Below are 15,284 nucleotides of genomic sequence, written 5' to 3'. Positions count from 1 at the left end.
GGACCAACCCATTGAGTGAATATAATAATTTTGTGATTAAACCTGAAACAGCCCGAAAATCCGATAGTCGTAGAACCTACAAGATAAAGTAGATTTTACAAAAAAATTCATTAAATTTGCGTCACAGATTCAAATTACTATACCCCGTATCATCTCATCAGTTTCAATAAGCTCTACTCTTGTTTTATCTCTATTTATTACAGTTGATAGTTGAGGATCGTTACTCTTGGAAGCACAAGGCGAAAAAAGGACATAGTTCAGAACAGCTACAACCCGAGGTTAAAAACAAACTTCTTAAGTCAGACTTATGTCTTATATAGGAGTATCTTGGGGATGAGCGGCGATTCAATTTCCAAATGAATTTCCAATATTTTGTCCAAATGAAATTAACCTGACCAATTTTCCAAAAACTTACCAAAAAGCTGTGGAAACTTTTTATGCTGATGGTAAATACTTTAAGAATATAAGCCACCGAAAAGTTTTAGGGCAGTTTTTTTTTACAAAGGGTCTCACCAACAATCATTTTTTTTATTCGGTTAGAAATCTCCCCAAAAAATTGTTCAAAGTCCCTCAAAATTTATTGCCTGATAGCTCCCAATTAAGGATAGTTCTTCGCTGCCTTTTCATAGCAGAAACAGGAGTAACAGTTAAATCAATTACACTATACCATTAGAACTGGGAACTGCTGTTTGTGTAGCTGTTGTTGTTTGTTTGAGTCTGAGTTGCATACACGTGCAGTTAATCTTCTCACAAACTTTCTTCAGAGTGGAAACACTTTCGTCCAAATCACTTTTCAACAAACCCAATTCGTCAACTTCTAAATAAAGCAAAATTAGCACAGCAAGTTATTTAAACAATTATTTTTAAAAAAATGAACCATTTTTTTTCAATTTGGGTCGTTAAGTTTGTGCGTAGAGCAACGAGAGGAAAACTAGACAATTAGTTAAGGGTTCAATTGATTATTTGAAAACGGATCAAGCAAAACGGAGCAAAAACCAAAAACATAGTCAACAAACAGTTGGAAAAATGTAAAGGAACAAGGAAACCGAAAAAAGTCGATTGAGAACTTTTCAACTTTTTCAACAAATCGATGACAATGAAGCTCTTTGAAGTTCAAGACATTATTATGACCGGCACTTTCTACTTAAAGTAATCCCATTTAGAGAAAAATGGATCAATATTTAATTTTTTACTCGGCTAGGAATTCAGAAAATTAATGTCGAGTTTTGAAAGTAGAAATTGATAACGTTTTTCGGAACCTTTCCCTTTTTACTGCTCGATAGTAGAATGTGCCTTTCTTTTAAGAAATGAGATGAATTGAATTTAAAAAGAAATCAAAACTCAAACAGGGAAAAATCAAATTTGAGCGAGAAGAAATTTTGACTTTTTCGTGAGAAAAATACAAACAAAAAAATCGTCGAGACCAATATAATTGAAAATTCCTTTTGACCTTTTACACTTGAACAACTAAAATAAAGCCAACAGGCAGTTGGAAAAGAGTCAATAAACGCAAGTAAACAAAAAATACTTAACTTTTTAAAAAGTCTCAATTTTCGAACATCCGCGAAAAAAAAAATGGCCTTTAGGCTCTTTGGTTTTCTAGAAAAATTTATGATTGACACTTTTTTGATAAAACTGAATCAATAGGTAAAATTTTGATTTCACTAGAAAATCTGATAATTGAATTCCATTTTCGAAGTTAGAAGTGGATCACTTTTTTTGTGACCTTTACACTTTCGCTGTTCGATAGTGGAGTTTGCCTTCCTTTTAACAAAGGAAATTACTATAGCCAAAACACTGAGCCGCCGCATTATTTTATGGAAGCAAGGCCTATTAGACGCTCTTTTCACTGAAGCGAAAGCTAGACATCCAAAACAGAAGAAGTCCGAAGTAAACGAGGAAGCTAAGCAATTTGATAAACTAATGAGTACAGGCAAAATATCTGCCGCCATTGGCTGCCTTTCAGACAAGAAAACAAAAGGAGTACTCCAGGGGTACGGCCCATTGGTATAGGCGAGGTTCTGAGAAGAAAAATGGGCAAAACAATCACCCAATGTATAAAATCAGACCTTAAAAATCTCGGAAAAAATATTCCAACTCTGCTTAGGCCAGAAGTGTGGAATCGAATATGCTATCCACAGCTTGAGGAAGGAGTTTGAGAAACCGGAAACGGAAGCCAGACTACTTATTGATGCAGAAAACGCCTTCAACTCGCTCAATAGAGAACTTGCTCTAAAAAATGTAGAAATCCTTTGTCCGGCACTAAATCATTCGCTGGCCAACTCATATAAACATCCCTCAAATATATATGTCAATAACACGGTTTTGACATATACCGAAGGCACAACGCAAGGTGATCCCCTCGCAATGGCTATGTACGGAATTGGAATAATCCCACTGATTCAGCTCCTGCAAAAGCCAAATGTCACCCAAAAATGGTACGCAGATGATGGAAGCGCTGCAGGTGATCTTGAGAGTCTCCGCGCAATACTGGACAACCTAGATGTGCACGGAAAGGCTTTCAGGTACAATGTGAAGCTTTCCAAGTGTCAACTCATAGTAAAGGAAAACTGTCGTGAAAGCGCCATAAAAATATTCGAAGGCACAAATATTACAATGGTACACGGTTTTAGAGTCCTTGGATCGGTCATAGAAACACCATCAGCATGCGATAAGTACATCGAAAGCGAAATTGAAAAGACAGCTATCCTAACTGAAACGTTTTCTAAAATAGCTAAAACATCACCACAAAATTCGTACTCCTGCTACACAAAGGGAGTTCAAAATAAATTAAGCTTTCTAACCAGAACAACTCCGGAAGCATTTAAGAAAATGGATGAAATTGAGAAAAACGTAAGACAGCAGCTACTTCCTAGTATTACTGGTAAAAACCATATAACCGATGGAGATCGCAACCTTTTTGCACTACCACTAAGAATGGGCGGATTAGACCTCCTCAGTAACACGGACTTTTCCAATAACTATGAGTGGGCACGAGCCATTTGTGATTCGTTAGAAAACAGTGATACAGAAATAGCTGAAACGGAACAAACTCTGGTAAATAGAAACATCAAAATTGAGAAACAGAACATCATACTCTCAAAAAAGCTAAAATTATGGAAAATTGCTCATCAGAGAAGAAACTGACAATAAATCTAGCGTCACAGAAAGGAGCATCGAATTGGCTAAGCGTGCTCCCCCTAAAAAGTACAATTTCTCTCTCAACAAATCAGAGTTTAAAGATGGATTACATCTGAGATATGGATGGGAACCACCAAACACCCCACATACATGCCCGTGTGGACAACCGTTCACACTGACCCACTCCCTACACTGTCCCAAAGGTGGATACACTCACCTAAGACATAATGAAACTCGCGATACCCTTGCGACACTCCTGGACGAAGTATGCCATGATGTTGAAATAGAGCCGAAACTTCAATCGTTGGAAGGCGAAAGCTTTCACAACAAAACAACCACTACTGAAGATGACGCTCGACTTGACATCAAGGCAAATGGACTCTGGGGAGGCCGATTCAGCCGAACCTTTTTCGATGTAAAAATTTCAACCCCCATGCTAAATCCTACCCTAAAACTATATCTGACGCCTACAAATATCATGAGAGTGTCAAAACATTAAAATACCAACAAAGAATTCTAGATGTGGAACACAGCAGCTTTGTTCCACTAATTTTTGCGTGTACCGGAGGAGCAGCACCGGGCTCTACAAAAACCGTCCAGAAACTAGCAGAGAAACTAAGCGAAAAACGGAACGAATCATACTCGGACACAATTACTTATATAAGAACAAAAATACGTTTTGCACTTCTGAGGAGTGCAATCCTCTGCTTTAGGGGGTGCAAAAAACTTAAAAATACATCCAACATAGACAATTCTATCTGTGCTGTAATCGAGGAGGGTAGATTTTAATTGACAATTCTCTTGATGCATTAAAATAGACTTGATTTATTCATTAAAACTTGTCGATGTATTTATATAGCGTTGGTATGGCCCTATCCAACCTGTGCACGTACCGTCGCATGATGGAAGGGCCCATTTTAATTGACCCCCCTTTTCTTAACAAAGGAAATGAACTGAACTAAAAAAAATCAAACTTCAAACGACGAAAAAGTAATTTGAGCCTGAACAAATTGTGAGACTTTTCCTTAGAAAAAACTAACAAAAAAGATTCTGTACAGCGGGATCCAAACCGCAGTCATCCAGCTTGCAAGTGAACTGCCCTATCATCCGCGCCAAAGACGATTGCCAAGTCTAAACATTAGCCAACAAGACTGGCCGTTTCAGGGCGACGACACCCTGAATATTTCGGCTGCCCTTAAGTCTTGACAAAATTTAAGTGTTACAGTTTGAGTTGTGCATGGAATTAATAAAACAAATTAGCTTGCGTTCAAAATATATCCTATTTTTCGAGAGTTTGAACATTTTGTGCATATTTGGATGGACTAAAAATTGCCCTAAAACATCAAAATCTATAACAAACAACAAAACGAAGCGTTCGAGGCGTGTATACGAACAAAAACACTGACCATTCCAAAATTTCAAACACAATTGTTTTTCAAGAGCACCCTAAAATTTTTTGTTTTCAAACAAATTCAACCATCCAGTAGAGCAAAATATTACAACTATTGCATGAAATAAATAAGAAGTTCTTGAATGTGAAAGAAACCACTATCAATATAACTCTGTCAACAAAAGTGGTCAAGTGTTAGCAAACTGGGCTAAAACACTTTGTCTTGCATTCGTCAGATTAAAATCAACAAAGGCTAACTTTGTTCAAGAAAACACGAAATTTCGTTATTTTGTGATGAAGTTAACAAAACTTGATGAAGTGAATCAATAATCAAACGTTTTTTTTGTTACGGACGAAACTATGTTTAAGCATAGAAGAAGCCGCACTTCGGTACAACGCAGTTCTTCAACAGAACTATCCCAGAAAAAATATATATCGAAAGCATCAACAACTGCGAGGATCCAATCAACTAAACATACTGCTCAGTCAGCAAAAACTTTGCCAGTAATCCGCCAACATCTTATCGATACCATACTTTTACAAAATCTTGCCTTTGCCAAAAAGCGAATAAACGCAGAAACAACCTAGCAATAGATTGGACAGGCCCACTTCGATTAAAAACAGCAAATTCGAGTAACAACCCTAGGGGTTTCTTGTGTTATTGAGAGATTAGCGAAAAACCTCGTTTAAATGCGTAGATCCGATTTGTAAAAACCAAACAAGCAAAAAACTAAGATAATTTCAATTAAGTCTAATTGTAATAGGCTATTATTTTATATTTTCGAACTTAAATCCTCTACCTTCTAAGGAATTGCGGCAATGATAAACTGCTTTTTCTCATTTATATCAATCAATATACTCCTCGTTTGTTTCAAAAGTAACACAGGGTTTTGACCAGCCTAGCCTCTTTTGTTATAGAAAACGATTAATCTGAGGCTCAATCTCTTATGCCTTTGCTTAAATTTTTTCGGGTGTTTTTTAACGGATATGGTCCAAAATAAAAAACAAAACAACAACACAAATCATTAAACGCAAGATTTAAACTATAGGCTTTGACACTGAGTTGTTTATAGTGCATTTTTTTTTATTCTGTTCAACTGATAAATTGTTGGCCGATTCAAATAACTGGGAGCTATCGAAAACGTTAAAAATGGATTAAAAAAATTGTTTGCCAGCATTTATGTGCCTGTATGTTATTTTCAGCTGAAAAGATTTTTCGTTTCACGTTAACTACTGCTTTCGGGCATCAGATTTTCATAGGCTTTTATACCATCATTTGTTTTGCATTAGGAATCTTTTTCTGTTTACAAACAGGTTAAGAAAGCTGCTGTTCGCAAACACGGGCAAAAATTGATCAAGAGCTAGCTGCGATAACCACTAGTTCATTGCTGCCTGAGTTAACCTGAGCCGGGCAATGCATCGCTAACTAAGCACGGGTTTATAGAAATCAGGTTTATTCGCCGTAACAAAGCGTAATAGCCAATGCTACTGACAACTCCCCAACAGAAAATAAACTGCCTAAAAAACTGTATGCTAGAATTGACACAGAGGCGAAGCTACACTTCGCAAGCACAAGAAAAAGAGCAGATAGAAAGAAAAGACAAACCATTAAACCTGGAAAAACCTGACCTCGGCGAGCTTACAACCTCCGATATTCAGAGATAGAAATTTTTTGAGTCTAAAATTCTCACCAATGCACTCCAGATAATTCAACGCTGACTAGCAATAAAGCGGATACAACATAGGCTACTTAAATGGCAATGCAAAATTCTATGTAAAAAAATTGTCATCAAAATGCGCACTATTTTATGCAGTTGAGTTAGAAAACAATGAATTCGTAAAATAACAATACGTTTGCAAACTGGCTAGTGTAAACAAACGTTTGCAGTAAAATGTTAAAATAAATTAACTGCGATTTTAAACAGAAGTGTTACTTCCTAATTAATTGACTGTAAAATAAAAAACAAATAATTTTTCAATCAAAAAAACAATTATTACACAAATGGCACTCTACTAAAAAGATTAGGCCCAAAAATATTTTCCGGTCTTTCTATTTCAGATTAAATGTTAACTATCAAAAAAGAGCAACTTGAGCAACTTGCCTCCACTGCCCAGCTCCAGGACGAACTCGCCGTGTCCCTCAGTAATTCTCTGACTCAAATACCTCTCAATCAGAGTCCACTCTCTGTCACTTGGACGCACCAATGTCTGAAAAAAATCAATAAATCGTGTGCTTAATGTCTACCAGCCATATCATTTTACAGTGCTGATTTGAATTTTCGGTAGCTTCCCAAATGGCATAATTCCCAAATGGCATAAAAAAGAAACTTTTCCCAAATGGCATAAGTTTCAAGTTTTCATTGTAATTCAAACGTTTTCTATCAATTTCAAATTCTAATTTTTTTGTAAGGAACGGAAACGTGAACAAAATTTGGAACTAATTGCTTGCAAAAAAATCGAAAGCGAGACAAGAAGCTTAAAAATATCCGCAAGCTTACGCTTTTCGCTTTTGAAAAAAAAATTCAATTTTTTCAAGATGAAATGTCAATCAACATTTCATTTGACCACTTGACTAATTTTCTCACATTGTTCACAGAAAAGTTTTTCTCAATTTTTTAATGCAACTGATGCATGAAATTTATGCCATTTGGGAATTTTTTGATTTTTGTGCCATTTGGGAATTATGCCATTTGAGACGGAATCAAATTATCCGGACTAAACGAATGAAACTTGAAAATTAAAACGCTTTCATCTCAAATTGGGTTGATTTTAGACAAAAAATGACAATTACACATCTTGCTTAGAAATTCAACAGAACTGATACTGTGCAATTCATTTCGAAAAATTCAGGCCCAAAATTTTATCTCATAAACGATCATTTTTGGCTTTTTAGTCAATCAAAAATTATACCAAAATTAATTTGATGAAAAAATTATACCATGGTGAGCCTCTTATTTAGCCATATAAAACTAATATGGTTTTCTTCTTCTTCAGTTTGTGTACAAAAAATCTTTTTCCGATTGAAGCCAAAAAATGACAAATTATTACATAAAAGACTACTTTAGATTCGAATACAATTTTTAAATATTTGCGTCAATTTTTAGAGATTAAACCCTTCTTAAGTTTCGCTGAGATTCATAAAAATTCACCCTGATGTAATTTTGTCAGCAATTGAACCATTACTTTTGGCGTAATTTTTGATTGACTGAAAGAGCTAAAATTGATATTTTTTGAGGTACAATTTTGGGCTCGAATTTTGCAAAATAACTTGCACCATATTACTTTTCTGAAATTCAAAGCAAGATTTGTATTCGTCATTTTTTGTCTAAAATCAATCCGATTTTAGACAAACGCGTTTTAGTTTTCAAGTTTTATTCGTTTTGTCCGGATAATTTGAATCACCGCTGAAGCTGTAATTAACTCTTAATTTTTTGCTATCTAAAATTTTGTTTTTTACCAATTATTTCTTGATCACTCAGTTTAATAATAGCATTGTGGATGCAAACAAAAATCTCATAACAGCAAGGTAATAAAATGAATAATTATAAAAATCAAAATGAACACAGAGAGGGCAAATTTCAAGAATGTATCTTGAAAAAAAACCATCACAATCTATATAAGCGACTTCTTTCTTCTACACTTGAAAAAATATCACATTAAATCTCTTCGAATTTCAAAAATTGTTCATGATTTGTACTTTTATTGAAGTTATGTAAATAAACTGGATCAATGGTATTTTTATATTCCGTTGAGAAACCTAAAAGTTGAAATCCACTTCGAAACTAGAATTCGTTCAAATTCTTTCGCGCAACTTCCACATTCGTAATTGAAGAGTGCAATTTTCCATCCTTTTAGCCAATAATGTTAACTTGAATTTAACAAAAAAAGTCAAAGCGCAAAAAATCAATTTTGGTGTGAACAAGCTTAAAGACTTTTTCTTAAAAAAACATCATATCGACCTATAAAAATGACAATAATTTCGTTCTTTTACACTTAAAAAAAAAACAAAAACTGAAAATTTAATAAATCGGAGTAACATAAAAAGCAACCTTCGAATAGAACGAGTGCTTTAAATATAGACTTGCTTAAAATATGTATGACGGTTGACGAAAGTACAGATTTGGAGATGCCACCATGCCACCAAAGTCATCCTATGAACAAAGTTATTCACGGAAAAAAACTGTAGATAATATCAAGAAGTTCTGTCAAAACAATTCAATACATGATTCAATTTAAAATATCGCAAATCCTTAAATTGAACCGACCTTGGGGTCCAAATAGCATATGGGAGTCTCATCCTCCGCCTCTGCAACATCCATGTCCTCGACTCCTTCACTGTTTACAACCGATGCATCACCAGACTGTTTTCCACCTGTACAGGCAAAAAACATTCATTTTTTCCATTACTCACTCACGCACCACACCCTCCCTCACCCCCCCCCCCCCCGAACTGACGTGAGGCCACGTAAACCAAGACACACAGTTTTCCATTTTCCCGCAATATGACTTATTTGAAAAAAAAAACATTAAGTATTCTGAAAATTTAATGAAATGAAAATGTAATGAAAATTTCCACGATGAACAAACTAAGTGGCCTGAACAGATTTTATATTCATACTTAATAACCAAAACTCAGTTACCCATTATTAAATGTAAAGGTAACACTTTAACAGAATAGACCATTAGCATTTGCGGGAGTCATTTTATAATCTGTTTTAAATTAGAGACCGAGATCCACACCTTTCGTTGACACAATTTAATTTAAGGATCTCATTAACAATCCCATTTTAGCACGGTAACGACCAATTCGGAAACTGCAATAGGGGACACCATTTTCTTCCATAACTAATTTGATATATCTTAACCACATTTTATATAGTAATATATTTAGTTTAAAAGATAAACTCTTTGAAACCGTTCCATCTAAGAAAAATGCGCGCCTGCACATTTCGCTGGTGCAGTCTTACCTCCATGTACGCCTTGATGTCTGGTACCATTTTTAGAAGCAGAACTGACTGGTAGAGAGGAATTGACTGAAGCTGAACCTTAAACAAAGAAACTTTCATGTTGATAAAACAGAGCTTATTGTCTACGAGGAAGAGAATTGTTTAGAAATTATTGTTTATAGAGAAGAATCAATTTCCTAAAATAACATGCCAGCTATCTCGGAGTTTTAGTTGACAAAAACAAAATTTTTTCCGGCGAGTTTAAAAAATTTTAAGCAAAATGGATTATGCGATCAAGACAATTTATTGCGCGCGGCGTATGTTACCACACAGAGGCGAAGCCGAGCTTCGCACCACTTGCGATACAACACAAACATGAAAAACATAAGTCGAAACAAAATTAAATAATGAAAAAACTAGGTGAACCAAAATTTTTGTATGTCTCGATAAAAAACAACTAGGGGCCCCAGCTAAAGCTGGAGATACGTATTTGATATTAAATGAATTTGCTGTACTGATTCATCACCAAAAATGTGATTTCAAAAAACGGACTTTGCCCAAAACCTTAGTTGTTTCTCTACTAAAATAAGTGAGAATAGCAAAAAAAAAACTTTGAAATAGTCAAATTTCCCAAGGAGATAACAATTCTCTTACAATAAATTGAGGAGTCCCCGCTACTGCAGAAACAAATAATTATCGCAACCGGTTCTTTCAATTGAAATTTTCATCTCAGATTTGATTGTGTATATTTAAAAAGCAGGTTTTAGCCGCTTAAGCAGAGAACAGTTTCTCGATTAAACATAACCGGAGAATTGGCACGGTAGTTGTCAAGTTTCCAAAAAACTCAAAAGTTTTAAATTATAGACTTCTTTGAAGGCCATAACTTTTTTTCAAACAAAAAAGGCATAGCCAATGACAAAAATAGGCTTTCAACAACCTGTTGTTTCGATTAAATCTATGATATTGGTTTTTGGTAGGATAGTTAGCGAGAAAAAGTCCAAAAAGGTCAACAAATCAAAAAATTGACATTTCCGAGAATCATAGCTTTTTTTGTGAAACAATAGGACAGAGCCGCTTATGCAGAGGGGATCCACACAAGCTGGAATTTTGATAGAACCCAAAATCTCAGACTTGGGAGCGTAGTTCTCGAGAAAAGTCAAAAACTGTAACAAAAAAAAACGGTCAAAAAATCAAAACTTTGACTTGTCCGAGGGTCATAACCTTTGGTGTCAGAAAAATTCGGGCGTATTCGCATAAGCAAATGATCTTCCCACACCATTTTTTTTAAATTGAAAAAGAAGTTGCAGTTGACAATATATTTTAAAAGATCATTTCGCCTATCGAAAAACTTTGGATGTGATAAATCCATTTTTCAAACATAATTCACGATTGAAGCTTGTCTATCAAAATCGCAGGAAAACTTTTTCTTTTTGTAATCGGCTTTCTTTTCAAAAATTTGTAATCTGATAAAAACCCCATCGGTGTCCGATGAGTACCCGCAAAACACAAAGAACGAAATAACAATGAAAAATACGCAAAGATTTGTTTGAAAAATACAAACAAAAATCGAATAATAATATGAATAATAAACGTTCTAACTCGAACCAAATGCGGGCTAAAAATATAATACTACTAGTCGCAAGGGTGAACAAAAGTATATTTGTAATACTACAAAGAAAGCTGCCTTTTATTGCTCGTTTTTCACACCCATTTCATCTTACCATTGTGATCTGGAGCAGTCATCACTTTCTGGAACTGTTCACAGGATAGATTCAACAAAGATCCAGCGGCTGTGCTCTGTGTACTATTCTGTCCATGCTGATTATGAGCCATATTCTTTGTTTTCCCACCCGAAGTGGCTGTTGTTCTATGTATTGGTGTGGGTATAGGTGCGGTAGGCGAGTCATTGCTTGGTGGCAGAGGACAGCCCATGTCCACTAGGTGGGCCATTGTTTTTACTCTGAAAAAAAAAGTTCTGCTAATAACACATCAAAAAGTATATTAGAACCGGTTAAAATTTAAAATATGGCCATTCAAGGTTAAAAAGGGGTCGATGAACCCAAGAAAACTGCAAAAAAAAACACACTTTGTTTGAACTTTTTTGTTTGAAAATACACAAAAATACTAACAAAAAATACACTTTGTTTTTACAACTTTGTTTGAACATTACATCTCCTTAAGTAAAGCTCTTCCAACTCTTTAATCTCTTCCGATTGAATCTTTATCATGAACCTAACCCACTTAGAGAAAACTGTGTCAATTCAAATTTGCGCTTAACCAAATTTCAAGGGTTTTTCCTGAAAAACTGAAAAAAAAACTCATTGAAAAATATTGAACAATAAAATGGTACTGTCAGCACCGGAGTTCCATGGAAAAGTATTGTCCGCGCCGGAGTTCGATGGATAGTAATCGATTATATAATCAGTTCATAGACAGTCTCTATATAACCTTCAAAAATAATCGATAATAATCAATTTCAAAAGAATATAATGCAACTGCTTTTGAAAGCGATCCATTGTAAATAGATAATAATCGTTTTGTTTTCCGAAAAATAAACAAACATCAGCAAATAGGCTTCAGTTAATTTAAAAATTGACAGTTGCTTTAATACTTATTGATATTGATTTTCTATTTTTCTCTTCATTATTTTCCCCTTTTTTCTTATGTTTTTGCTGCCCTATATTTTATATTTAACTTTAACTCTTCCACCCAATGACGTATCTTCCCCGGAATTTGACCTGACAGTAACTCTAAAACATAGCCAACAGACAACAGCAAAAGAGTCGAAACAGAAAAAAAATGATGTCTTGTTTTGAAAAAATCTAAACTTTCGAATTTAAAGAAAAAAATAGATGCCTTAATAGCTCTTTGAATTTCTAGAACAATTTATTCTTTTTTGATTAAATTAACACAATTTGAGAAAATTGGATCAATAGGTAAACTTTTTATTCCGCTGGAAAATCTGAAAATTAAATTCTAAGTTCGAAACTAGAAGTTGATCACGTTTTTCTGTTCGATAGTGTAGTTTGCTTTACTTTAACAAAGGAAATGAAACGAACTTAAAAAAAATCACAAGTCAAACCGCGAAAAAAAAATCAGCCTGAACAAATGTTAAGACTTTTCTGAAAAAAATCATCAGCACCTACATAAGTCTCAACTACGTTCATCGACCCTTAAAAAAAGAGTAAAAACGTCATTTTTAGGCAGTTTTTTTAACGCTGAAAAAATTCTTGGTTGGTTTTGAACTCCGGTGCCACTCTCATCTCCACCCCATAAGCAATCTGTTTCAGTTGGATAAGTGGGTGCGATGTGGTAGAGATTAATGTGTTGGGGGTGGAGGCTATTTTCGGGGAAGGGCATTAAGTTAGAAAAAAGCGCTAAAACTCAATTTTGGCCTGTTTTTTATCAACGTCAAGAAAATTTTTGACAACGGGATTAATAAAGCGGGAGCAGCTTTTCAATTTTTAATGGATATCGTTTTGCCACAAATACATAAATGTGAGTAGGTTTAAAAATCGAATGGGTCGTGAGTAAGGCGAATAAAAACTTTCAAACTTGTATAGTTTAAGGGGCGGATTTAGGGGTGGGGGAGAGGGGTGCGGAGCCCCCCCCCCTCAGGGATTCGACCCCCTGCCGACCCAAAGGGTCCCCCTTTGTACTATTTGAGTTATTCATATTTGGTGACGGACCCTTACAACTTTCTAAAGGCGCCTTTGGCGCCAATATACTTACTTTAAGGGGGATCGCGCGCCAAAAACCCAATTTATTTGGTCAAAATTTTCTTAAAAAGTTGCTAAAAACGCCTTTTTTTTGGCCTGTTTTTCAAAATTTTGCCTGCGGCGCAAGAAAATTTCACCAAAACAGGGTCTTTTTAGTGCTTGGGGAGAGCTCAGGAAATCAATTCAGTCGACCTAAAAAATGGTCATTGATTATAATGTCAGAATTACTATCCATGGAACTTCAGTGTGGCTGTTTGAAAATAAAGCACAGTAAGGGATTGTGGATTATGATGCACGTAAATTTTTAATGAGAAACTACAAAAAACGGAAGACAGTCAGATTTCTTAACTCAAACAGAAAATCAAATTCTGAGGTTCTTACCATTTTCCTAATTTGGGAGCAACGGTGTTACAAAAGATGATAAATGCAATTGGCAATAATGCAGAAAAATTTACGTTAGAAATAAGCAAAACGTTTTCAGATCCAACGTCGAACTGTTTTTTTTTTGGTTTCATCATATGAACGGATTTTCTTTTTCTGTGCTTTGAGAAACTCTGCCTTGTTTTATCCAGTACATTGAAGCTCATTAATTTCTTAAAGTTTCTTTTTTAAGTATTTTCTATCGTTTTGTGCCTCGGTTTCTTATGAACAAGAACCGAGTTCATATTTCATCTTTTTTATTTTGTCAAAACCGAGTTTAGTGTTGTTTATCCTGTCCGAATCTCGCTATATTCAAAAATTATTTCATATCGATATGGTTGCAATGAATCTCAACTCTCGAATACATACATTTTAAAAAATTAGAAAAAGTAGTAAGAAAAAAAATTTCAGTTGCATCTCATTTGTATCAGGGAAACTAAAATCCAAGTATTTCGTAGAATGTATGACGACTTTCTAGTTTGACTACAACTTGCCTTCAGAGCAACTCCATCTTATTTCGAGGGTGTCGTGTCAATGTGTTGAGAAGCCAGGTTACCAAAACTATTCATAGTGCCTGGTTGTCAAAAATGAAAGCATTCTGTGCTTGGGAGCGTAGTTCTCGAGAAAAGTCAAAAACTGTAACAAAAAAAAACGGTCAAAAAATCAAAACTTTGACTTGTCCGAGGGTCATAACCTTTGGTGTCAGAAAAATTCGGGCGTATTCGCATAAGCAAATGATCTTCCCACACCATTTTTTTTAAATTGAAAAAGAAGTTGCAGTTGACAATATATTTTAAAAGATCATTTCGCCTATCGAAAAACTTTGGATGTGATAAATCCATTTTTCAAACATAATTCACGATTGAAGCTTGTCTATCAAAATCGCAGGAAAACTTTTTCTTTTTGTAATCGGCTTTCTTTTCAAAAATTTGTAATCTGATAAAAACCCCATCGGTGTCCGATGAGTACCCGCAAAACACAAAGAACGAAATAACAATGAAAAATACGCAAAGATTTGTTTGAAAAATACAAACAAAAATCGAATAATAATATGAATAATAAACGTTCTAACTCGAACCAAATGCGGGCTAAAAATATAATACTACTAGTCGCAAGGGTGAACAAAAGTATATTTGTAATACTACAAAGAAAGCTGCCTTTTATTGCTCGTTTTTCACACCCATTTCATCTTACCATTGTGATCTGGAGCAGTCATCACTTTCTGGAACTGTTCACAGGATAGATTCAACAAAGATCCAGCGGCTGTGCTCTGTGTACTATTCTGTCCATGCTGATTATGAGCCATATTCTTTGTTTTCCCACCCGAAGTGGCTGTTGTTCTATGTATTGGTGTGGGTATAGGTGCGGTAGGCGAGTCATTGCTTGGTGGCAGAGGACAGCCCATGTCCACTAGGTGGGCCATTGTTTTTACTCTGAAAAAAAAAGTTCTGCTAATAACACATCAAAAAGTATATTAGAACCGGTTAAAATTTAAAATATGGCCATTCAAGGTTAAAAAGGGGTCGATGAACCCAAGAAAACTGCAAAAAAAAACACACTTTGTTTGAACTTTTTTGTTTGAAAATACACAAAAATACTAACAAAAAATACACTTTGTTTTTACAACTTTGTTTGAACATTACATCTCCTTAAGTAAAGCTCTTCCAA

The 15,284-nt window shown here is 35.0% G+C and overlaps 1 protein-coding gene across 1 annotated transcript in view; it reads right to left on the bottom strand.

Annotated features, from left to right (window-relative positions):
* LOC134855260 (GTP-binding protein 1-like) overlaps positions 1–11,433 on the bottom strand; it is a 51,730-nt gene extending 40,297 nt beyond the window's left edge. Inside the window, exons 1-5 of the mRNA XM_063871727.1 lie at positions 11,199–11,433; positions 9,499–9,576; positions 8,797–8,903; positions 6,634–6,739; positions 668–817 (exon numbers count right to left, since the gene is read on the bottom strand). Coding sequence (XP_063727797.1) covers positions 668–817; positions 6,634–6,739; positions 8,797–8,903; positions 9,499–9,576; positions 11,199–11,427 — 670 coding nt within the window. The 5' untranslated portion in view covers positions 11,428–11,433. The remainder of the gene's footprint in view (positions 1–667; positions 818–6,633; positions 6,740–8,796; positions 8,904–9,498; positions 9,577–11,198) is intronic.
* Between the last annotated feature and the right edge of the window lie 3,851 nt (positions 11,434–15,284).

The sequence above is a fragment of the Symsagittifera roscoffensis genome, chromosome 10 (genome assembly GCF_963678635.1).
Source record: "Symsagittifera roscoffensis chromosome 10, txSymRosc1.1, whole genome shotgun sequence".
NCBI lineage: Eukaryota > Metazoa > Xenacoelomorpha > Acoela > Convolutidae > Symsagittifera > Symsagittifera roscoffensis.
Note: the sequence above shows the minus strand (reverse complement) of the source record. Positions and strands in the feature narration are given on the sequence as shown.